The sequence below is a fragment of the Panthera onca genome, chromosome E2 (genome assembly GCF_046562875.1).
Source record: "Panthera onca isolate mPanOnc1 chromosome E2, mPanOnc1 haplotype 2, whole genome shotgun sequence".
Lineage (NCBI taxonomy): Eukaryota > Metazoa > Chordata > Mammalia > Carnivora > Felidae > Panthera > Panthera onca.
Window position 1 is genome coordinate 56,037,515 of NC_138353.1, and position 26,563 is coordinate 56,064,077.

The window sequence follows — 26,563 nt, forward strand, 5'->3', positions numbered from 1 at the left end:
GCTAGATAGCATAGTGGACTATGAAGATCCTACTCACTGGTGTTTCTCCAATGTGTCCAACAGAAGACAGAACTTCTGCAGGTGAAATGGAAGGAGTTCACAAGCATGTTTGAACTCATGTATCATTCTGGGCAGCATAAAAGACAGGACATAAAACCAAAATTCTTGCTAATCTCTCTGGCCTACTGTACTGATAATGATGGCCATCACTTAGTGAGACTCTTCGAGGAGCAAAGTGCTTTACTTTTATTACTTTTGATCCTTAAGACATCAACCTACACTATGACTATGCCAAACGTTATGCTTCGTTTAATGCTGAGCCACTTGGAAATTACTTAACCTCCCTGTCCCTTAGCTTCTTCATCTGCATTGTAAGATTAATAATAGTAACTACCAGCATGCTATTTTGAGGATTAAATGAGATGATCCGTCTGTAACGTGTACCTGGAGCATGGCAAGCTTCAGTAAGTGTAAGATGGTGGTACTGTTGTCTCAGTTGTTTTCTCCTACTTTCTTTGATTCCCACTTTGTCTATCCAAACCTTAACCATCCTGCAAAAACAGTTCAGGGACGCCTGGGTGGCTCAGTCGGTTAAGCGGCCGACTTCAGCTCAGGTCATGATCTCACAGTCCGTGAGTTCGAGCCCCGCGTTGGGCTCTGTGCTGACAGCTCAGAGCCTGGAGCCTGTTTCAGATTCTGTGTCTCCCTCTCTCTGACCCTCCCCCATTCATGCTCTGTCTCTCTTTGTCTCAAAAATAAATAAACGTTAAAAAAAAAAAAAACAGTTCAGTATTCAGCCAACTATCTGGATTGCTCTGCTCAGGCATAACCTCTGTTTCTGCTAACAGTCAATACACACAGCTTAGCGTCTCGTTGGATTTTATTACTCCGCATAGGCTCCTTTTGCCTTCTCGATTCAATTCACGATTCGCTCAATTCATATGTCATTTGAGCACTTACCAGGTACCAAGAACTGTTCTGGTTTATTAGGATTAGAATAGTAAATTAGAAAAGTAAAAATCAGATCCCTGCCTCACAGGTCTTAATTGTTGGTCTGGGGATGAGGGGGAGAGAGAAAAAATATACGTAAATAAAATATGTGGTATGTGAGATGGTGACAGGGATATGGATATAAATAAATCATGGAAGGAAAGTAGTTAGTTCTGAGGGAAATCTTGCAATTTTGGATATTGGGTCCTGGGAAGGACTTGACTGATGTAAGAATACAAGTCACTGAGACCCAGATGTAGAACATTCTTGGGTGGAGTACAGCAAGTGCCAAGGCCCTAAGGTAGGAATGTTTGTGATCAAAGAACATCAACGAGGTTAATGCCAGTGGAACGGAATCGGTAAAGGGTAGACTTGTAGGCAACATGGTTGGAAGATGAACGGCGTGGAGCAGATTACATAGGGCCTCACACGCCCTTGTAAGGGTTTTGCCTTTCACTCTGATAAGATGGGGAGCCACTGGACTTCCTGAGCAAAGGAATGCCTGAGACAGGCATCATGCCTTATAAATAAATGATGAGCCAATGTTGGAACGGAATTTGGAGTTGGCAAAGCATTCTTACATCCCTCATGGGAGTTCTGTGGGGGCAGGATCACCCCACCCATCACATAGGTGAGGAAACTGGTGCTCTCAGAAAAGTAGTAAATTCCAGAATGTCCTGCAGCCGTGGGGGCAGAGGAAAGATAGAAACCAAGATTCCCCAGCTTCCAGTCTGAGAAGCCCTTCTACAGCAGGCAGATGCTGAGTCCCACTTGGGTTCTGGGGTCGAAACCCATGGTCCTACGGTTTTCTTCACCATTTCCCAGGCCCACCTCCTCTGGGTTCTTCCCTTCCTATGTCTAACAAACATTAATGCCCCACTGGGGAAAGAACTTAGTGCTTGCTCATGCCAGGTGGGCAGTGCCAGGGCAGGACAGACATGACAGTACCTTCAAGTGAATTAGAAACAGCCATTCCCTCGAGGGTCATAGTCCCCATGGGCATATGGCTACATAACACAAGGTGAATTTCAGCCCTTGCCCACCTCCTCCAAGGGCCTTTGTGCAGTGCACATCCTTCACCACTATAAACGTCAGCCTGACACCTCTTCATGATTTTTGTGATGTGATGTGATCACATAACATAGTAGAAGTCGCATAATAGGTACTCAGCGAATCGTGGATGATTGAATTCTTTCTCATTTTTCACCTTCCAATATGACTAAGATGGGAAAGGATATAAATTATTTCACATATATTTATTGAACACCTACTGTATGCAGGCACTAGTCCAGGTGCTGGGGATACAACTACGCTAGACTGACCCAAAAAAATCCTGCATTTATGGGGCTCACATTCTAGTGGAGGACACGGGCAATAAATGAATCAGTTTAAGTACATTAGATTGTCATCTTGCAAAGAAGAGAAAAATAAAGCATGGAAACGGGGGTGTGAAGTTTTAGTGAGAGAGAAATACAGGCAAGAGTGGCCGGAGCCAGCATCATGAGGACGGTGGCTCTTGAATAAAGACCTGAATGGAGTGGAATCAGCACTGTGGCAGGCAGAGCAGCGGCCCCAAGACACCCACATCCCAACCCCTGGGACCCGTGAACGTCACCTGATAGGTCAATAGAGCCTGACAGTCAATTAATGCTGACGTGATTAAGTTAAGGATTTTGAGGTTGGGAGATGACCCTGGATTATCCTAGGGGGCCTAACACAATCACAAGAGAGCCACAGAGAGGTTTGAAGATGCTGTGGGGCCAGGAGCCAAGAGATGTAGGTAGAGGTTCTAGCAGGTGGGAAGGCAAGGAAACACACTGTTCTCTAGAACCTCAGGAAGAAACACAGCCCTGAAAACACCTTGATTTCAGTCCAGTGAGACCTGTTTGAGATATCTGACCCCAAGGAACAGAAGATAACTGTGTGTTGTTTTAAGCCACTGTTTTTTGTTTTTAAAATTTTTAACATTTATTCACCTTTGGGACAGAGAGAACAGAGCATGAGCTGGGGAGGGGCAGAGAGAGAGGGAGACAGAATCCAAAGCAGGCTCCAGGCTCTGAGCTGTCAGTGCAGAGTCTGACGCAGGGCTCGAACTCACTGACTATGAGATCGTGACCTGAGCCAAAGTCAGATGCTTAAAAGACTGAGCCACCCAGGTGCCCTGTTTTAAGCCACTGTTGATTGTAATATGTTATAGCAGCAATAGGAAACTAATACAGCGACTCCGTAAGTATCTGTATGGAAAAGCATTCCAGGCGGGAGGAGCAGGAGGTGCAAAGGCCCTGAGGTAAAATATACCTGGTATATTTCAGGCAACTAGACTGGGCCAGAGTAATTCAGGGGCACTGGAGGTCACAGGAGGCAGGGGGCAAATTACGTAAAACACTACAGGTCATTACAAAGACATTGGTTTTACCCCAAGCGCTAGGAGGTCCCACTGGCAGCTATGAAGCAGAAGAGTGACGTCATCTAGTTCGTGTTTTAACAGGACCACCCTGGCCACTGGGCACGTGGAATGGGGGCTGTTGAGGAAAGGGCAGAAACTAAGGGACAAATATAATCCAGGCCAAAGGGGATGTCGGCAAGAACCAGGGTCGTGGCCATTGGGGGAGGGTTGGGAAGTGAGAAACAGTCAAATTCTGAACATATTTTGAAACTGGAGCTCATTTAACCAGATAAAGGATAAATGTGATACATATAAATTTAACTGGAAAAGATCCTGAATAAAATTATTTTAGTAACTAAAACTGTACCATGTAAAGATAGCACATGTAGGAGGCAAGAGGTAGCATGGGTAACAGTCCAGGCTCCAAGCAGAACAGTCTGGGTTCAAGTCCTGGCTCCTCACTCACCAGCAATATGTCTTTGGGCAAGGTGTTTACCTTTCCTGGGCCTCAGCTTTCTCATCTGTAGCATAGAAGTGTAACAGCACTGGCATCACAGAGATTGTATGAGTATTCGTGGAGAAAAAAAGTGTTTGTAAGACTTAGTGTCTAACTCCTGGTAAGCTCAGACAGTGTTCTCTCTCATCATTTAGAATTTGCTGATTTTCAAAGCTATTTTCCTATTTGTAAAACGCATGAAGAATTTAGTGTGAAGTATTTGAAAACAAATGCAAGCACTCCCCTCCTGTGGGGCAAGTTCACAGAGTAGCTGGGATGCCAACATATTTCTCTTGGTCCCATAATAGATTTTTCTGAGCTCCATTATCAAATAGTTTCTGTAGTTGTCAATCCTGACTTTGAAAGAGGAGTCTGATCCTTCGGTCTTTTAAGATGGAATGAGTATCGCATGGCAACTGAATATTTATATCACGCTCTCCTCTCTTCAAGGAGTTGTTGTTTTACCATCCTGACATCAAAACCTGTGGGCCCAGGGAAACCTCAGATGTTGGAGAATATCAAACGTGGTCTTTCTCTCCCCTCTTTCCTGGTGGATCTGACGCACCTTTGAACCTTCAAAGGCCGTGGTAATCAATGATGTGGGGCAACACGTGACAGTGCATGCATCATCGTGAAGCTGCATTTATTCATGGAAAGTGCAGAGTGTGGAATAGTGGTTGCCACTGAATTAAAACGTGAGGATCTGTAATCCAGTGAAAACCACAGAACAAAGGGAGGAGAGAGACACTTTGCTGACTGGGGACTTCACTGAAGAGAGCCACATAAAAGGCAGATTACTGCTTAAGTAGGTTAATGTAACCCTGGTGTCTTAATTAAAATGTCTTTAACAAAAGGAGAAGAGGAATAGCACGGGAAGTTTGGGGGAGGCGTCAATGAAAGGGAAGAAATTTCCATTAAATATTGAGAATAACTCCCTAAGCAAAACAGTCTTGAATTTCAGTAGTGAAGGATATTTAAAAATCGGTTGGACAAAGGAGGCAATTGGCTTTGGTGGCCAGCGTGGGAAATGGCAAATTTTAGAGTCTGCAGCCACAACATCACGAAGTTCATGACCAAAAATAAAGCAAGGGGATAAAAATGGGAGGAACAAGGGTGTCAAAAACACCAAATCCAGAGACTGAGTTCTGGTCATGAGTACTTGCTTTCCTTAAATGCCAGGACACTGCTTCACATTTCCTCCCCCCCCCCCCCCCATTCCAGATTCTGAAACAGATGCACGCCATTCCAAAGGGGAGGATTGTTTTCACCCTCTCATTGGGGAAGCTTGGTTTGGGGGCCCTCCTTTCCCTGAATCACCATAAGATTTGGCCTAAGAAGCTGGGTTTTACCTCAGATGAGAAAGTGAAGAATCATCTGCTTTTATATTTGATAAAGTCATACACTGGGTTTCTCAGATTCCATCCTACAACAGCCCAGTGACATCCGTCAGCGTGCATTTTCTCCTGCAGGTAGGCACACTTGAGGTCAAGCCTCATTGCGGGGTGGCTCTGCCACTGACATCCGCAGCTGGCACCGTCTTCTTCCAGTTAATGAGGCGATCGGCTGCAGGGGAGAGAACGGGCGTCCCTTCCAACCTTATGATTAAATTCATCAGCTGTTAAGTGAAATGCAAGGTTCTTCTCTGAGGTCACCCTAAGGAATGGAAAGGCCAAAAACTCCCTTGGGAAAAGAAGAAAAGGGCTATTATCAGTTTTCCATCTGATACTAGATAGCATTTATTCGACAGGTAAATATTTACTAAATAGCCAACTTTGTTAAAGTTAGAGAATGAGGCCTGCACTTGCATACTAATGGGACTGACAGAAGAAACCGGAAGTTAATAGGAACTATCCAGAAACCTCCATCTAAATTGAGGCGGAGAATGGCACACACAATGTATAATAGACACCGTGAGTGAGTGGGAGAACAGCACACACAATGTATAATAGACGCCGTGAGTGCATTGCGTGTGCATGTGTCTGTGTGTTACCGGACAAGTAGAGAGGACTAGAGGTAAGTAAGGGAGGAAGACTAAGCCACAGGAGCAGCACCAATGAAGCCATAAAGTCATGACAGAAAATGGCTTGTTTGGGCAAAGCAACATGGTTCGAACTGGCTCCAGAGACGTGATGGTACCACTTGGGAAATGCCCTGCCGAAGAACGTGAAATACATTTCCGGTGGTGATAGGTAGTTTAGGAATATGTCACAGGTCCTTCAAAATGTTCATAACCTTTGACCTAGTAATCCCACTTTTGCTAGCCATTCCGAGGCTAGCATGAAAAAGCAAACAAGCAAGCAAATAAAACTGCACCCACCGATATTTTGGTGTGTTTATTTATAATAACAAAGAATTGGAAACTCAGAAACTTTAGGAGCATAAGGACAGGGGTATGGCTAAATGCGTGCTGATATAGCCACATGATGTCCAGCTACTAAAATTACATTTACAGAATCTGTGACACAGGAGGGAAGGAGGTTTGGTTTTTATCATTAGCTTCAAAAAGCAAGGTACAAAATTGTTCAGACCCTTCAATTCCAACTTAAGCAGAAAGTATATTAAAACCTGGAAGGAAGGACATGGAAATGCTATTCTGTTTGTGTGATACAGGCTTGTGAGTAAATGAGTTCATTTTTTCTTCCTGATTCCAAGTAGAATAGGTTCATTATAGAAACTTTAGAAAGTGTATTAAACTTCTGGTTGCTCTCAAATCTTTATCTCAGTGTCTGCTTCTGGAGAGTCTGTTGAGGTCTTGTTTGTTCTTATTCTACAGTCAGTGGGCTCGGGGGTAAGAGGAAATGATAAGTCATGAGGAACCCAGAGGTGAGCAGGGGAAATGTGCTGATCATGGCAGGGAATGTGATGCTAGAGATGGAAGGGCTGGATGCCAGGAGACCCCTCAGGAGGTGGTAACCCCTTGGGAGAACAGTATGGTTGGAATGAAGTAAACCATCCATGGGATGTCAGGGTGTAGATCGTTCACTCTGAGAAAGGGAGGCAGGCGCTCTTGGGGGCTGTGGCAGGAGTGGGCAGGCTTCTCAATTTGGTTTAGGACATGTGAGTTTGGGGTGCCTGCAGGATAGTCCTCTATCATTTACTGTGGACCATCCTTGGGGAAAGCACATAGCCAACACCCAATAAATACCCACTGAATTGAAAAGAATCCTTTTTTCACATGTGGGTTTTCTAATGGGGGCTTTCTTTGAAGGCCACTCACAAATTTATGAGCTCATGCAGACCAGAAAGCATGGGATCTGGGGCACGTGCTCACACATCTAGAATGCATTCTGAAGTTAATACAGCTGTTGAGGCAGGAATACATATGCGTTTTAGAAAAACAAGTCCATCTGTAAAGCGCTGCAAGATGCCTCCAGGTGTTCAGAATAGCTATTTAACATGAATATTTTATCAATGCCAGAGCAGACAGAGGGAAATTGTATCCATTATATCCCCGTCACTATCACACGTGGTTGAATGGACGTCTGACTAAAGAATCTAAATACGTTTAAAACATTTTTCACCTCCAATGAATCTAGCGAGTCCCACTCTGTGTTGTGATTGTGCCTGGGAGATTCATGAAATATTTTGGAGACAACTGCATCTTGGAAGTGTGGTTTGGCAAATTTTCATCCAAAGCATATGCTTTTATTTTATTTTTTAACTCGCTATTCAAATGTGAGCAAGTTGACATTTTAGAGCAAGTGGTAGAATATGTGTGTATGTGTGGGGGGGTGTTGTTGTTTTACTTCTGTCTCATTTTCAAGTTCAACTTTTTAAATACAAGGATGGCTGCAGGGTAACAAAAAGCAGGAAAGAAAGCCTACTTAAGAAAATGTGTTTTCCAGGAATGGCTCCTCAGCTCTGACAGGGTGGTGTCAAAGACAAGGTCAGATCTCAGACTTCTGCTTAAAACCATTCAGTGGCTTCTTGTGTTCCTCGGGATTCAGAAAAATCCTGTGGACTGGATCTGGCTCTCTCTTCCCAGCTTCTTCTTGGGGCTTCTTTGAGCTCTAGACCTTTCTGGTCTTTGGCCATCTTCTGCCTCTGTGCCTTCTTCCATGCTGTTCCCCAAGCCCGGAACTCTTCCTCCTCCTTGTCCCTCGAACCTGGATGAATTCCACTTGGCCTTCAGATCTTAGCTTCACTGTCATTTCTTCCAGAAAGTGATGGTCTTCTACTGAGTGGTTCAAGGGGTGAAACTTCTGAAAATTTTCTTTAAAAGTTTTTTTTAATGTTTATTTATTTTTGAGAGAGAGAGGCAGACAGAGTGTAAGCAGAGGAGGGACAGAGAGATAGGGAGACACAGCATCCAAAGCAGGCTCCAGGCTCTGAGCTGCCAGCGCAGAGCCCAACATGGTGCTCAAACTCACAAACCATGAGATTATGACCTGAGCCAAAGTCGGACGCTCAACCAACTGAGCCACCCAGGTGCCCCTCAAAAATTTCTATAGATTCAGTTACTTCAGAAAGCCATGAGAATTCTAGAATGAAAAAGTCCAAACTGAGTGTGGCAGTAATATTGTTGTTATAGAACAGATTTCCATGGTGAAGAGGAAATAAGAAGAGTCATGGACATCCTGCTCATTTACTTATTAGACACAACTGCGGAGAAAATACTCTGAACTAGACACTGTGCTAAGCTCATTACCTAGATTGTCCTAATTCTTATAATAACCCTGTATGTATGTATGTATGTATGTATGTATGTATGTATGTATTATTTCATTTAAAACTATTTAAAAAATACCTTTTGAACACCTGCTTTATGCCCGGTCTTGGGCTAGGTACAGGGGGACATAATAGCAAACTAGGGTGACACAGTTCCTGCCCTTCTGGGGCCAGGAGCCTTGTGTGGCAGACGCACATTGATTGACAGACCGATGCTGCTGAGTGAAATGTGTGAGCAGAAGAGGAGACACAGGATCTTTGGATGCCTGGGTCACTCAGTCGGTTGAGCATTCATTCGACTTCGGCTCAAGTCATGATCTCACAGTTCGTTGGTTTCGAGCCTGGCATTGGGCTCTGTGCTGACAGCATGGAACCTGCTTTGGGTTCTCTGTGTCCCTCTCTCTCTGCCCTTCCCATGTTCATTCTCTCTCTCTCTCTCTCTCTCTCTCTCTTTCTCTCTCTCTCTCTCTCTCAAAAATAAATAAATATTGAAAAATAATAATAAAAAGAAAAGCTGAGACAGAGGCTCTGGATGAAGGATGAACAGTAGGCAGTCCCTGCAGCAAAGAGACTGGGGATGTGGTTCTTAAGCTGAGAGTAGAAGAGAGTCAAGTAGAGGGGCGGGGAGGGGGGCATTGCTAGGTGAAGAGCCCTTAGGTAAGCTTTTACCTGTGGATCCCTATAGGGCTTGTGCAGCAGAAGCAGAGCCAGGAAGACAGTGAGGGCACCTAAGGTCAGAGATGTCATCCAGAGCCAAACCTGCTGCCCCCTCCTAGGCCTCACCGGCATTGGAGGCTCCATCCTTTGACAAGGGGAGGCAAATATTGAATTAGTAAGGGGAAGGGGGAGATTTTAAAAGATTTTCCTGGCTGCTAGACAGAGAAATTCTGGAAGCACCATTCAAATTACAAACCCTTCTGATGAAACCTTCTCGTCTCCATTGACTTCTTTGAGCAAAGCCATTTCTTTTCTGCCCTAACCACACATAGCAATGGAAATAATTGTCATATTCATTACATTGGGGTATTTATTACGTCTTTGGTGCTAATCATTCAGAGGCTCTGATATCGGTCCTTCCATTGGAAGGTTACTTGTTAGATTGGCCATCCCCAAAATCTCTGATAGGTGACTTTCATCCTGGGAGACATTGTTTCTGATATCACTGGAGATCACTTCTAGAAAAGCGTGTGGGGTGTGGGGACTCTAGGAGACAGTGGCCTATATCCATCTCTCCCATCTGCATACCAGCAACCCTTGAAAAGCATGTGTGGCATAATTCACAGTAGCAGACTGGCTTCATCCCACCCTATGGATCCACCAGCCATCATCTCCCCCTTCAACCCCACTCTTCCTTCATGCAATGTGTGTTGCCGTACCGTGGGGTGATCTCTGCAGGACGGATGGGCAGTTTCCACATCACCCCATTTGACTGTCATCAAAACTCTGTGCAGTGAACCTACAGCAGATGACAGCACAGCTGACATTTGGCCTCCAGAATATTTGGGAAATAGATTGTTGGAAATGAAGCAAGCTCTCATCAGTATCTTGGCTCTCAAACCTCCTAAATTTGCTGCTGAAACTTTGATGTTTGTTGATTGTTTCTTCCTTAAGTAGGCAAACTTCAGCCCCAGGAGTTAATAAAGCAAATTTTAAGTCTCGCCCCAGGTCCAGCAATGCTGGCTGAACCACACATTTGATTGCATACGAAATGTGAGCGGAGAAGCACAGACCCTCCTCCTGGCAACTTTCAGCACAAGGAGATCAGCTGCAAGAATGGAATAAATTGGAGATTGATTTCTTCAGCTCCATTCATTTGCAGAAATTTGCAGACAATTAAGCTGTCCCCCTGCAGTATACGTAGCTGATCCTTTTAGCCAAAGGCTGATTGAGATTTGCTCTCTATCCTCTGCACAAGTAGAGTTGTGATTCTTCAAGCACACTTGAGTAAACAGGGCCAAGGAACTCTGTTCTGCGGACGTGGACCTCCCTGCAAAGGTGGTCACCAGCTGTGGCCTGTGGAGACAAAAAGCATCAGGCTTAGATTAGAGCAGGGGGCCCTGGAGTCACAGATGTCAGGGTTCCTTCACGTCGCTTAACAGCTTTGACTTTGGTTGAGTCTCTTACACCTTTGAGCCTCAGGGGAACAGGCATGGCAATTCTACCTGTGAGTTGTTGGGTGGGTTAAATGGGATAATGTTACAGTGTGCCTAGCGCGGTGCCTGGTACACTCCTACTCCATTAATGTCAGTATTTGCTATAGCAGATCTGGTGAGTCCAGGACAAGGATGCCAAGTAAATCTTTGGATTAGAAAGATGCGGAAGAAACAGGCTCTGTGACCTTGAGACTAGAGTTTGGAATGCAAGCTTCAAACTCTCCAAAAGAATGATCTTCAGGATTCTTTAACCTGTACGTGGTATTCAAACCCCAAAGCATCACACCGCTGCATCAACCAGGCTCCCCACTGTCTGGGAAGAACATATGACCTTCCCACCTTGATCTACAAGACTGTCCACAACAGGGCCAGGTTGACTGTTTGAGTCTCACCTGGCACTGCCCTCTCCTAACTCCCTGCCTCTCCAGAGAGGATGCTGCTTCTGTAAGGCTTTGCCTTATTGAAATCTCTCCTCTGAGCACACAGTTTTGCCCAGAAGTTATAATAGTAGTTGAGAGAACAAGGGCAGAAGCTTGTGGCTTTTTTATTAAGTTTGTACTGTTTTCCCTCTCATTTATTTCCTGATGCAAATACGGGAGCAGGGAGAGAAAGAAAGGCAGACAGCAGTTCTCCAGTCTCTGCCGGCTCATGTGAGGGTCAGCTCGTGAAGATCCTCATGGCTAGACAGGTCCAAGCTCCTTTGTGGCCGTGTGTTCTGCATACAGGGAACAGGGTGATTCCTCTCAAACCTCACTGCTTTCTTGGGGTGGCCTCAGCTGGGTGTGGGAGGGGACAATGACAACCAAAACCTGGAGTGGGGTTCCAGCTCTGGAGCCCCATCTGGGAAAAGCTTTCTGTCCTCCACTCCTGGAGCACCTGGACCTTGTAGTTATCAACTCTGGGCATCTTGCCTTAATGGGTGTCATGGGTGGGATCTGTGGTAATAAAGCTTGTGACAGGATCCCGGTGTCAGGAGGCATCCACACCTGTTGGGGGGTGGGGGTGAGAGGAAGGGGAGTCTCAGCCATCATGGGACCAGCAGGGACTCTGGGTGACCCCTGCACGTGGGCCCACTTGGGGAGAGGGGAGCGGGTCCCTTACCAGTCACTGGGTATCGGCTACATCCCTCCCTCCTTCACAACCCTCACACCATGGAGGCAAGTCCACAAAAACACTGTGGAAAATATTGTGGCTCTCTTTTCTGAAACATCCCAAGAAGGCAAATGTGTGCATACAGATAGTAGATTCGTGGCAGCCTGTGGCCAGGCTCAGGGTGATGGAAAAGTTCTAAAATTAGATGGTGGTGATGACCGCCCAACTCTGTACATTTCCTGAAAACCACTGCAATGCACACTTAAAAACAGGTGAATTTGCTGGTCCTTAAATTCTACCTCAAAAACACCTTAAAGATGCTGCAGGAAGTAAGTGCAGAGGGACGCCAGCTCTGCCTTTCCCCAAATCAAACACTCAGACCAGCATTTGCAGAGGGACTGGTGTGCCCTGTGAAGGCAGAGCTGGAAAAAGGAAGAAACACAACAAAGAAGCATCGTCATGTTTCTCTCTGTAAATCTGTTCTCCACGTAACATGTCTGGGTTTTTTTTTTTTTAATTGTAAGTGGGCTCCTGTCATTTCTCAGCTTAAACCGCACTCCCCGCAAGACTCACTTGTCATGCCAGTATCTGAATTCCCTTTACTGGGTCCCTGACTGGTCTCCTCCCAGTCCCCTCAGGTGCTCCTGCCAGACAGGTGGCCTCCCCGCAGCTCAACAAGCCAGGTGTGCTCCCTCAGCCTGGCAGTCCCTCCTCCCTATGCCCACATGGCTCCCTCCTCCTTCATCCCTCATTGCCACCTGTGGGCCCTTCCCCTGGACCCTCTGTCTAAAACGTCAGCATCCACCCGCCCTGTACACATTCACTATCCCCCCTCCCACTTATTTGTGCTTCTGGGCCATCGTTCTGTTTGTCTGTCTTCCTGCTCTAGAATCTGAGCTCCATGGGGACAGAGTCTTGTCTCTTGTACACTGCACTTTCCCAGATGCTTAGAATTACTACTGGCAGAGAGGAAGGGCTCCATGTATAGTTTCTGAAGAAATGAATAAATGAACGAATACGAATCCACTCTTCCTGCCCTCGTCACGGTCTTCGTTTCTTTCCTCCTTCCTCATTCCCTGCCCCCCCCCAGCCCCTCCCCTGTCCACAGCTGCAGGGGTCTCCCCCTTATTTTCAGCATGCTCTTTTTACTGTGTGACATGACACCCCCAGGGAGCGTGAACCTTGCTTCTAAGACACTGCCAATTTCTCCTGAGATTGAGAAGAAGGGAGGAAAGCAAATGGGATTGTAAACCCAAACACCCTACAAAAGGAAGGCGAAGGCTCCGGTGAGCCCGCAGGAGAGGAGAGACATTCTGGGAAGGGGTGCAATTCTCCTATAATAAAGTCCTGTAAGAGCACATCTCCCCGAGGACACAGCTCTGCCCTTTGACTGAAGTGAAATTGGTTGAGGCTGCTGCAGCCCTCCTTCTGTTCCAGGCTCAAAGGTGCTGGGGATCGTTGTCCAGCCAGTTCAGGGTTGTAGGGAGGCTCCCATGAGAGGCACACGCCTGTGCATGTGCACCTGTGGCTGAGGAAACCATCTCGGTTTCAAGCAGGAAGGTGTATTGTGTGTGTTGTGTGTGTCCTTGGGTTTAGGCTTGTCATGTGTGGCTGTTGCGTGGTTATCTATTCATGAGCATGTGTGAGTCTGTGGGTGTGTACACGTGCACGTGTGAGTGTTTGTGTTTGATGCCGATTTTGATGTTAGTGTGCCTGCGTCTGACGGGTCTGGAAATCTAGAGACGGTTGTGGGTCCGTGTGTGTCTGCGTTAAGATCTGGCCTTAGGCCACCCTCAGCTGAATTACTCACTCGTAAAAGGGACTGAGTGGCTTGTCTTCATTTCCTCACATCCCTGTCCTGGTATTAATAAGACCCATCCTTCACTTTTGTGCTGTTCTTTGCAGAGCACAGACTGCTTCCCCACACAATTTCTCATTTCATTCTGATAATCAGGAGCACGGGCAGATTACCTTCCTTCACAGATGAGAAATTCCCCTTCAACCTCTCTCTGTCCTCAAGGAAAGCAGTTTCCATCCTCCTCTCTTGGGCTCAGTGCTGCTGATCCCCTCCTTCCCGCCTCCTTGGGGCACCTGCCCCCATCACTTGTCCTCTGCATTCATCTGCAGCCATGCTTATGACTTCCTTCCGCTAGCCCTTTCCTCCTCGTGCCCAGCACACTTCCTGGTCTCCCCTTGAACTGACAGACTTCTTCCCAAGTCCCTTCTTTCCTTCCCGAGGCTCTCCTTTCCTTTTGCACCAAAGCCCTCACTTCTCATTGATTCCTGAATTCGACCCTAACACACTGGTAAGCTGCTCTTCCTAAAATCAATACCTGTTCATTGTCAAGCCCGACAGCCTCCTTATGGCTTTTGGGTTGTTGGAGGGGATGTCTGCATTGGGTGATACGGTCATGTCCCCCTTCCTTTTTGACATTCGTATCTCGTCATCCTTCTGGGTTTTCCCTTTTTGCACCTGATCTTTCTATGGCTTTTGCTGGCCTTTTCAGAAACCCAATGAATGGTTGAGTTCCTGCCTCTTCCCTCTGCACATAGTGTGGATGATGTCAGCTTTGCCTTTCCTTCCAGCTACCCTTGTTTGTGGTTGATTGTGATAACTCTCTCCCTCATCCATTGCTCCCTCCCAAATACAATTCGTGATACCCTCTCTAGAAATCTCTCTGGGATATCCAACAGCCCCTCAAGTCTACCTGTCTACAGCATGCAACACCTGTACCCAGAACTGCCGTTTTTGTTTTTTTGTTTTTCTCTTTGCCCACTATCTTGGCAGTGGCAACATCAGAAGTCATGAGGTCTTTGGGCACCTGGGTGGCTCAGTCGCTTAGGCATCCGACTTTGGCCCAGGTCATGATCCCCCACTTCATGGGTTTGAGCCCCGTGCTGGGTTCTGTGCTGACAGCTTGGAGTCTACAGCCTGTTTCAGATTCTGTGTCTCCCTCGCTCTCTGCCCCTCCCCTACTCTCACTCTATCTCTCTGTCTTCCAAAAATAAATAAATATTTTAAAAAAAAGACATCATGAGATCATCAGACAGCTTCCCCTTTGCCCTGATGTGCCATTCTTCCCCACACCTTATCTCTTCTCCTTCTGTAAATAGCTCTTAGGTTGGTCGCATTTTTTTATCCCCACTGTTTCTGTTTTCTTTCCTTGAGGTTACAACCACAGCCTGGTGCATTCAAAGGCTTCACATGATGGACTGACAGGTACAAACACACACAGTTAGGCATAAACATTTTTATACAACACATCTGTCTAGATATGCATAAAGTGTATGATTGTCAGTCACATCAGATGTACGGCTCCTACATGGTCCCTGTCACACGGAAACACATGGCTTCAAAGCATACCAACAAACCATTTAGCACAGACCTGATCAAAGTTAGACACGCAAGCAAGTATACAGGTAGACATTTGTCAACAAATACAGTTAGATATACACATATATCACAAGGACAAAAACGGACCTATTGGCATAAAAGCTCGGTCATGGACAAGTATTTGTTGAGGTCTCCGCCATTGTAAGGCGAAAAGTTGGGTGACGTAATATGTCCTGGCCCCAGCAATTCCTTAACACGCCCACCATGGAGGACTCCGGTGCACATGGAGACATCTCTAAAATCAGTCATTCCCACCTTCTACCCTGTTCCCTTCTACGTGCACTTTGCCATCTTGAGCTCAGAGCTTCCTGCTTCTTTTCTTAGGCATTTTTGACCCAAGGGCTGACATAGCTGTGCTTGTTGCTAAGCTCTGGGCTGCTTTGAGAGTTGGGGAAATGGACTGGCCACTTCAGGCTTGGCTTGCTAATAATAAGCTAGGAGGACACCAGATGTGGGAATGGGGACTCAGGGGCCTGACCTCTTAAGTACTCATGAGAACAAAAATATCACCCATTCACAGACCTGCAAACCCAAATAAAGCCTTTATTACAAACAACGGAAAGTTTGTTATTGACGACACAGTGTGCTTTTTCATTACTTTAGACACATTTTCGCATATATTCTCATAATGAACTAAAGCCTACTTTTGCTGTTCACAGAGCCAAATCACCTATTCTTTATATTTGCATAGGACTTTAAATCTTTTAAGAGGGCTTTCTGAGACATTCTCTCATCTGAACCTCAAGATTCTTTTTATTGTAAATGAGATTCATATGTTGTACATATTTTACATATTTTCTATTCTTTTGGTACTCCCTAGTAAACCAGCAGAATCTTCCCAGATGTTATATGTCAGTGTTCTGTGAATATAATCCACTGTGTTTTTCATTGTCTTATTATTGTCTACTTCATTTTCTCTTTTTCTAGCCTGTCTTTTGCTTGGTTAGGCCGGGTTATTTTGTTGGTGGTAGTTGGTTGGGTGGGTGGATTTGTTGTTGTTTTAACCCCTCTAACTTTTTCTCCATTACATATACACACTCTAGTTTTCTGTCTTTACCTGAATATTAATTATTTTGTCTTCCCAGAGACCAGTTTTATTTGCACTCATGCATTGAGATTTTAAACATCATTCTTCCATGTTTATATAAGAAGAGAAGATGCCCAATATTTGCATTCTGTGTTTCCCTACACATTTTATCCTAGATATTCCCTCTACTAGCTAGGTGAATTGAACAAGCCCCGCCACCTCTATAAACTTGATATTCCTCATTGTTTGAGGAAGACCAAGATTTACTAGAGATATTAATTGCAAATATTAGAGTGAACACATGTAAAGTGCCCAGCACGTTGCCTAATGCCCACTTAAGAGATTGTATGTAGTCTATGGTGGTGATTATGGAAGCAGTCAAATGTGGTATTAGAGGTTAGAACATGGTCTTTGCACCTACATTACTGGTAACCATCTAAGAGTGTCTCTTGCTAATGGACCCAAATTCAACCTTGTCTTGCAGTTGAATGTCTAAGTTGTTTGCCATGTTTACCCTTTATAAATAATGTCTGGTGAACACTTGCCTGCATATAGGTTTATTCTCCTTTTGAATTTAGCATTTGAATGTATTCCTAGGAGTGATATCACTGAGTGAAGGGGTATGAACATGTATAAGATTCCTGATAAATAATTATTGCCCGATTGTGTTCCACAAGAGAACCATGAGATTACACTGCCACCAAAATCTAGAGAAAGATCATAGAAGCTTTCTTAGCCTTAGCTGATCTTGTTTCCTGTTTGACTTTTCTTATATAGATTTTTCTTTAAAACTACATACACACACCACACACACACACACACACACACACACACACACACGCAAATATACACATCGTTTTGTGGAGTGTGGATCAATGATGCTATTTAAATACCATTTGCCGCACTTTGGTAGGAACTTGTCATCCAAAGTTCAAGACGATTTGGATGATATATAACATAACTTCAGCTAGTACTGGCATTGAATGAGATTGGTTTATATACTGAAAATGATGTTCCACTTTCAGTCTTCTGATCAGATCAAGGGGAAAGTCTCAGCTTGGTGCTAACAACGCTTTAATGCCCCACTACCCCCTTGCTTATTTTCCTTTTAGAAAGAGGAGCTGATTTTCCCCGAGATTCCAGTTCAAGCTGAATACCCTCATTTTTGTCTCCAGTGTGTTTATTTTCATGTGTTTCCTACTTCTTATGAAAAGCAACACCGGTCTTTATTTAAAATTATGACACAACGTTTCCTGGTTTGCACACATGTATGTCATTGAATAGTTAAATTACAGATAGGGCAGAAATCCTGACAGTGTTGTTCCAGTCATTGAAGTTGGGGGCGTAGTGCATGGGTGGTGCATTCCAACAATTGGCCCACTAATAGTAACAAATATTCCTTGACAAAATATAGACTAGGAGTCTCCATAATGCCTGGCGTAGTGTGGAATTTAGCAATTGCCCCTTCCTCCCTATGCATTTATGAGTGCAAACACCTTGCAGTTGGCCATGAGGCCAGTAGCTTTTATATTCAGTGGGTTCTGGGGGTTCGTGATCAGGTACATAATCTCCTCACTTGGCAGATTAAGAACGGGAATATCCCAGCACTGAAGGATGTATAAATCAAGACTGACATTGTGAATAGAACAATTCAGAAGATGGGATTAAAGAGCTTAATGGTAGTCATTGTGAATCACGATGTCAGCTTTAGTATGATTCTAACGATGTACTTGCTAACGCTAATGAGGTTTGATAGAATAAAATTAACAATGTCCAAACAGCCCTATGCTTTCGCAACAAAGGAACCATATCTCACAGCAGAGTGATACATCCTTTCCTGGGGCTATTTAGTCGATTGATTTTGGGTTTTTTCTCTTTTAGGATATATTTAAATTTGCAAGAACTTCTCCTGTCCCAAGACAAAAGAGGTCCATCGTGGTATCTCCCATTTTAATTCCAGAGAATCAGAGACAGCCTTTCCCAAGAGATGTTGGCAAGGTAAGTCATACAAAATACAAATGAAGTGACAAAGGCACATTTTAATAAGGAGGAAAGCATACACAGGGCAAGCTGACTGTGACCATCTTGGTGGCCTCCTGAAGTTGGCCTCTATTCCTCTATGATAGGAAACCAGATGGTTTTGCCAATAAAAGAATGACAAAAGCCATCAAACAAACAAAAAAAGGAATTTATAAAAACAATAATAATAATACCTCTGAATATCATGCTTTGGAGAGCTATGTGTCATACAAGCACGCTAAAGTTGTGTTAGGAAGATGTCACTGGTTAATAGATTCATTGCTTTTAAAATAATGTCCAGGCAACCAGCCAGATTCTATACTATACATGCCATACCATACCAGTATAGCAGTATGATATGTGGCCTAATTTAGATCCTAATTTTCAAATGTGTAAGTCCAGTGGCACCCTGGGTCAGCTCTCTAAAAAGAACTAAGATCATACTAAGATCCAAAGAACTAAGTCATACTAGCCAGACCCAGAAAACACTGTCGCGTGAATCAGAGGAATAACTTTTCCAGGAAGAAATTTTCACTGTTAAATGGGCAGAAATACTGGTGTTGCTTGATCAACACATTCTCTCCCTGTAGGAAAGTCAACATGGAGAATCAAATGTAAACCAGTTCGTATTTTTGGGTCATCCTGGAATTTGAACAGTGGTGGTTAGTTCAGTGAATGACCTTAATGGCTGGATGCTATTGAACTATTTACTCATTCATTACATAAATAAGGAGCACTTGTTATATGCCAGACTTCAAGATTGGGACTGGGTGAATATTGGCGTGAACAGCAGAGAAGCCCCTAGTGTGATAGAGCTTTATTATAGTGGGGAGGCTATATTTCAATGAGGAAATAAACAAACAAGAAAATTGCAGAGGATAATAAATTCTGTGAGGAGCGGAAACAGCTCTTCGGGAAGAGAGTAAATGGCAAGGCCAGGGAGTAGAGGAACAGCAGTGTTCATGTACATGGCCGGCAAGGCTGGTCTGAGACCATGGTGTTTGAATGGAGACTGGAGGGGTGAGAAAAGGATAGCCGCAGCAAGATCTGGGGAAGCTGCGCTCTTAGCAGAGGGCACTGCACATGCAAAGGTCTAGAGGTGGGAAGGAACGAGGCGTATTTGAGGAGCAAAACATCTGGATGGCTGCAGTGTGAGTGGGGAAGAGAGTGGTAAGAGCTAAAGTCAGAGAATCTGGACTGTCACAGTGGCTTCAGACACCATGGCAAGTGGGAATTTCATTGTATACACAGCAAGAGACCACTGGAGGTTCTCCCTGGGGTATGTGTGTGCGTGTGCGTGTGTGTGCGCACCCTGAAAGGCCCTCTGGCTGCCTCATAGGGAATGATTTGTGGGAGCAGAGTGGTTACGAGCAGTGGGCACAGAAAGATCTGCCAAAGGGGGTGTTATATGGTGGCCTGGACCAGAAGTCAAGGTAATTTGGACCATTAGAAATCTATTTCTGTTGGAAATTAGAGGCATCAATAATCCAGTGTCCTGGTAATCACCATATTTGAGATTTGAAGCTACCGCTGTGCCAAAGATGCCTTTCTTTAAGCAAAACCTCGCCAAGGGTCCGGGACATGAGACAAAGGGGAGCAGAGCTGTTCCAAGTGGGCGGTGGTGGGGTTTAGGAGCCCTGCCCTGTGGACAGCCCTAACCACCGCGATGGCCCTTGTGTCAGTGTCCCTGAAGCCAAGAGTGGCACTCACCAAGGACCAGATTCCTCAAGGCTGCAAGACTCTGCCCCCAAACCATTTCAGAGACACCAGTTGCATCCTTGCTCTTTAGACGTTTACGTAAGCCCGGTGGTCTCAGCCCTCACTGTGCATCAGAGTTGCCTAGAGAAGTTAAGAGACACTCGCCAGGCTCCGCCTCCCAAGATCCATTCAATTGGTCAGGAAGTGGGGACCATGCATCAGCAGTTTTCTTTTAAATCCCAGGCGATTCTGAGGTGCAGCCAGGGTTGAGAACCCCTGAGCTACACCAGGCCTCCTTCCAGAGTAGCGATGGACCAACAATATAATATCAGCACCACCTGGTTGGGAATACCTGGATGGACATTACTGGTTTCTCCATGCTCTTTATACCCTTAAAGGAACTTTTTCCCCTCTGTGCATGCTTGGTTGTATCCATTCACCTTATCCTTTTCTTCATGTCTTATGCCTCACCGTCATCAGCCCCACACCAGGAGCTAACAAGGGATGCTCTGCTGAGCTCTGAGACAGTGTATAGGTATCTTCAGAGAGTTCCGGGGAGGTGGGGAGAAGGGAGACACGTCCTCCTCGCCCACTCAAACTCTCTGAGTCAGGCAAGTCTAACTGCATAAATATCGCACATCAGACTTGAGTGTAGAATGCCATATGAAGAAGAGACTGTGGTTATGAACACATAAGGATGCTGGCCTCACTTCGGTTTCCCCCAGAAGCTGACCCTGAGACAAGAATTCACATGCGACTAGTTTATGTAGGAGGTGAAGAGAATACTGGTAAGGGAGGGGAGTGGGGGGAATGGAGGTGATCCAGGGAAGGAAAACAGCCAACGGAAAGGTCTCTTTATCAAGGCAACTACCACTGTAGGTCACTGCAGTGCAATCCCCAGGGGACGTGCTAGGGAATGGTGGAAAGCACATTCCACGGGGGAGAAGGCTGGGGTATTTACAGACCACCCCCATCTGCCTTTGGTTGAGGATCTTTCACAAAGGCACAAACTCTCCAGCACATCCAGCCTTCCCTGTGTTCTGGGTGCCAGCATGACAGCTTTCTGAGGCCTGGGGGAGACAGTTGCAAGCCTGCTGGTGTGCCTTGAAAAGGTGAGGTCCAAGGAAGGGGACAGGGCACGGATGGACTCCATTCCATCACCAAACTTAATACAAATACGTTTGTTTGCAGGCCACATTTTCCCTGGCTCATCTTCTGCTCCCACCTCATTTTCTGAACTTTTTTTTGTCTCATGCCTTTGGAGAGGACTGTGCTTGCTTCTCTCCATGAATACATACTCGCTGCGTGTCAGGTGGGCAGATCTCTGAAATTCAACCCAATCCGCATCACTAAGCACACATTCTGCATCTGCATTTGCAAAGCACCATGCTAGGGGCTGGGGATTTAAGGACAAAAGGCAATAGACAGGATCCTTAATCTCACAGGATTATAGAGGAGTAGAAAAAAATCATCACAAACACATTATTTGTCCAATGCTGTGAAGTATAAGCACCTTTCACCCATTACCTTAAATTCTCATACAAGCAACCCCATGAGGGTCATCCTCCAGTGTGCAGGGTGAGAGTAAGCAGAGTCAGAGGGAGACGGTCACCTGTCCCAAGTCACACAGTCAGTTAGTAGCAGAAACAAATTCCAAGCCAACTCTTTGAGGTCTCAGTCTGTGCCCTTAACCCGCTAAGTGCAATCTGAGAATTCTCTTACATGGGATGAAATATCTTTGCTGACAGTTACTCTCTTTAAAACAACATTAAAATTAAATTTAATTATTTGAATTTGAAGCGCACCAAAGAAAAAAAGTAGGATGGATAGAGGGCTGGGTAATTGGATAGATATATGATAAAACAAATTTAGTAAAATGTTAATGGTAGAATTGGGTGGTGGGCATAAGGTCGATCACTGAAAATTTCTTTCAACGTTTCTTCTGTTTGGAAATTTCCTAATACAATGTTGGAGGAAAATTAAGCTTAACTAAATACAACATTATCATAAAACAGAAGAATTGGTGTGTTGACTCAAAAATAATTTTTTGTCTTTTACTTCAAGAGGATGGATGGAGACTAAGTACCTATTTCTTTTCTTTCTTCTTTTTTTTTTTTTTTGTCGTATTTTATCATAAATGCCTTTTAAAGAAAGGAGACTCACACACTTCAGGGTAAAGACATCAAAAGCAAGTTGCTGCCGTGAATCCACTCTCTGGGGGAGATTTTTCTCAGTTGAGGCTGTGCCATGCAGAATTGTGTATTGACAGAAAGGCTTTGCAGGTAGCCCTGGGGGCTAGACAAAGTTTTGGTTGATGCATTATTTATCTGCCAAATAATTAATTAGTCGGTAAGTGGCTAACTTATTGGAATTTGGAAACAGCTTTAACATCATCTCCCTCAGTGTTTCTGAAAAATGGCTTAAATACCCAGTTGCGAATATACTCCCTCAAACCTGTGACTTCCTTCCCGTTTTTGAGCTCTAGATCCGGGAGTGTGTGCCCTAAAGAGAAATGCGTAGCTGCCACCAGGTGCTTTCTCCCTCCCCCTTCAAAGTGTGACTATTTCAAAATTTGAGCCATAAATAATTTCTTAGTTTTACCAACTTTCACTGATAAATATTTGATTGCCTCTTTAGAGATTTTTGAGTTCCTGGGCCTGATTGATTGAGAGCAGGGGACTTTAAATCTGTGGGGCAGCAAGGAGGTCTTTGGGAGACGTATTTTATTCTGTTTTATATTAAGTTTGAAAGACAAGTCATTTATGAAATGCTTATTAGAGATTCTAGTTTCATCACAAACCCTTTTCATCAAAACCAATGAAAGTACATTTTACTGAAAATCCTTTTTTTATATCCCCTATAAATTGGTAGAACGGGCCTTTAGAAGGACATCTTTAACCCAGGACGGGAGAAATATGTAATTGGACCGTGTGCTTTTCGTAAAGGGAATCAACATAGATCATTAGAGCAAATCATGAAAACCACTCAACCAGGACTCTGCTTTGATTGTGTCATGAATGCACATCATCCACAAGGGTAATTTATGGCAGTTCCTAAATATTGCTCAGAGTTCTGGGCATACTGTCTAGTAGGGATCTCCCCACATGCACGTAGTCTGTACCTCCCATTTATGCCCAGCTTTGCAAACAGGTGCCAAGGAACCAGTGGCTCAGGACTGAATTTGTTTTACTCCACGTAATAGCCATTTGCATCACTTTGAGAACACATGGGTGCCAAGCTGTGTGGGCCACAAATCTGGTCCTAGATCCCCAGCACTGCTCAGTCTCACCCTCCTACTAAAAACATAGACTTAGCCCCGTCCTACTGCCTGACTCGTTCTGTGTCGTCACCATCAGCCCTCCACCCCTTTTCAAATCCACGATTTCACAGTTTTTATTCAAGTCTGACTACATGCCTCCTCTCAGAAATTTACAGCAGTTTAATTTCTCTTTTTAAAAATTTTTTATACGTTTATTTATTTATTTTGAGAGAGTGATGGGGGTGTCAGAGGCACAGAGAGAGAGAAGGAGAGAGAGAATCCCAAGCAGGCTCCATGCCGTCAGCGCAGATCCCTACGCAGGGCTCGATTTCACGCACTGTGAGATCATGACCTGAGCCGAAATTAAGAGTCTGACACTTAACTCACTGAGCTACCCAGGCGCCCCTAATTTCTCCTCTTAAAAAGAACCAGGAGTTTTACTCAATAACTAAAATTTACCACTGGCTAGTGTATAGGAGAGAAATTTGGGGGCGCCTGGGTGTCTCAGTCAGTCTAACCTCCAACTTTGGCTCAGGTCATGATCTCCCGTTTCACAGGTTCATGCCCCACATCAGGCTCTGTGCTGACAGCTCAGAGCCTGGAGCCTGCTTCAGATTCTATGTCTCCTTCTCTCTGTCCCTCCCCTGCTCCTACACACACTCTCTCTCTCTCTCTCTCTCTCTCTCTCTCTCTCTCAAAAATAAATAAACATGAAAAAAAGAGAAATTTGAATATAAAAGACCCAAGATGTCCAGAAACTCAATATTTAAAACTTCTTGCAGAGATGAATAGCATAATTTATTTCTACATGCAGCAACACCACTCATACATATGCCTTTACTATTTCCATGACTTAGAACTCTTTCCTCTTCCTGGGACACAGCCCCTTCATCCACACTCTCCGGGGGCTGATGCATTTACATTCAAGGCTTCGCTGTCCAGTGGAACATTTACATCCTTGCAGAAAATTCTGTCCACACTGTCCAGTATGGTAGCCTCTGACCAATCACATGTGGCTATTGAACACTTGACATGTGGCCAATGCAACTGAGGAACTGGAGTTTTAAGTTTTATCTAATTTTAATGAATTTTAACTGAAAATTAAAAACTATTTGATTCAGTATTGGCATGAGAAATCTCCCTTTTCAACTGTAAATTTTAGTCTAAGTACAGGTCAAATACTTTTCATGAAGATATAATATCTAAATTGATATGTAAGTGTAATATAAACAGGTTTTCACAAACATATTACCCCCACACACAAAGCATGAAAAATATCTCATTAATAATCCTTATATTCTTGTCATGTTGAAATCAAAAAATTTTGGATATCTTGGTATGCTTAAAATTAATCTCATTTGTTTCTTTTTACTTTTTTTTTATGTGGCTACCAGAGAGTTTAAAATTATTTGTGTGGCTCACATTATATTTCTATTGATCACTGCTGGGTTAACGCCTGTTTCTGATGCAGTCTCTTCCTTGGGTTTTTTTGTTTGACCTCCTTTACACATTGTTTATACCTCCTTGCTCACACAGAACACATTCGAGAAAGCAATATAGTTTCTTTTGTATTTTTCTTATCTTTCTGTTAACTATAATTCATCAAGTGTAGCGATTCAATCCACTGCCTAACACAAAGTAGGACTCAAATATTCTTTGACTTGAATTCTAGTTAGGTCTATGCCTGGTTGGATAAGGCATTCACTGGTTCCTGATTAAAGTGATCACAGCCCGGTTTGTTGTTAGAATGGAATTAATAGACCGTTATATGATCAGTCTGGATATTTCTAACAAATTTTAATTTTCCACAATGGCAGTGAGGATACCAGATAAATTGGTTGGTAGTCAACCATTATGTCAGGTCAAATCTGTATCTTTGGCAGATTGTGATAGATTGGATGTTGATGGATTGTGTGTGTGGGGGGGGGGGGTGGGGAGGGGAAAGAGAGAAGGAGAGAGAGAGAAGAAAGAAAGTGCTTGTATTTCCATATTTGCTCAGACGTATGGTATTTTAAACCCACTTAAATAAAGAACCTCAAAACTAACTTTATTCACAACTGAGCAGAGTTAATTTTAATTTATTTCAACTAAGTCTAGTAAAAATATATATTCGCCATTAACAAGTGTTGCCCTCTTTCTGCAAAGTTTAATTAATGATAAAACATAATTGAGTTGTTTTGGTTGTTTGCCAAATACATATATATGCAAAAATGCCCTCCGTGATATACATCCAGCAAATAAAGGCATCCGAGCCTATGGAGGAAGCAATATTTTTAGTCCTGGGTTTATCACCCCTTCAGTTCTCAATGTGAAAGATTCCCAAGGCTTTATTGTTATGTACATTTGGCCTCAGACTGAATTTATATTTAATTATTCGTGAACATTAAAGGATCTGGCATTTCAGCTTGAATTAGCACCCTGGAGGCAGGAGAGTTGAGGATTTTCAAATCCAACTAGAATCTTCAACATCTAATGAATGTCAGCATCTAAGCCAAACCTGGGTGCCCCCCCCCTTGTTCTTACAACAACCCCACAAAGTACTACACCCATTTCTCAGATGGGGAAACTGACATCAGAGAAAGGAGACAACTTGCCCAAGGTGACTCATTTAAAGAGCTGTAGCACGAATATCAGAATCTAGGAGTCTTAAGTGCCCATCAGTGATCTCTGTACCATAATGTGTGGATGTTGAGTCCCCATAGGTCTCTGCTGTTTGCATAACATGCTCATGTGAATTGCCATCTGACTCTCGCACATACTCTCAGAGACCAGCGTTCTATCCCTATTGTACTGAGGAATCGAGGCTAGTGTATCATGCAAGACGGTTTCCTTGTGGTACAAACTGAGGTGTTGTGCAAGCTGGGTTCCTTCTGCGCTACCACCTGCCATGCACTGGGGGGTCTGGAAAGATTTCAAAGCAGCACATGGTGTGGGCTAAGGAATAGGCTTTATTGGAGAAAGAGAACACGTAGAAGCCAAGGGTCAGCCAAAGGTGAGAATCACTGCTCCCCTTTCCCTGTCATCCTACAGAGAGCTATGCCAAGGCCTGGGCAGAGCTGAACATTGTCCAGGTTTGCCAGATGAGGCCCTCTGCTGACATCACTCTCCCTTCTTAAGCTACCTTGACTATAACCTTGTCAGTGGACAGACAGTCAAATTCTTGGGGTGCCTGAGCACAGGTACCCAGATTTATAGAGGTTATCTAAGATTCCAGATGCTCAAAGCCAGACGCCTTGGACGGTGATATGCTGGTTAACCAGCTCTCGGGTGTGAGGAAAGCCCTAATTAGTAATGTTTGCCACTTTCTTTGGCGTAAGTCTTCCCACAGTGACCAATTTCAAGCTACCAATGTTCAAGCTTCTTAAATACTTAACAACCAAG

General features: G+C 44.3%; 1 protein-coding gene across 2 annotated transcripts in view; it reads left to right on the plus strand.

Moving 5' to 3' along the window:
• CDH13 (cadherin 13) overlaps nt 1-26,563 on the plus strand; it is a 1,089,618-nt gene that overhangs the window by 491,802 nt on the left and 571,253 nt on the right. For both annotated transcript variants that reach the window (XM_078439088.2, XM_078439089.2), the window contains exon 4: nt 18,088-18,204. In XM_078439088.2, the coding sequence (XP_078295214.1) occupies nt 18,088-18,204 (117 nt within the window). The remainder of the gene's footprint in view (nt 1-18,087; nt 18,205-26,563) is intronic.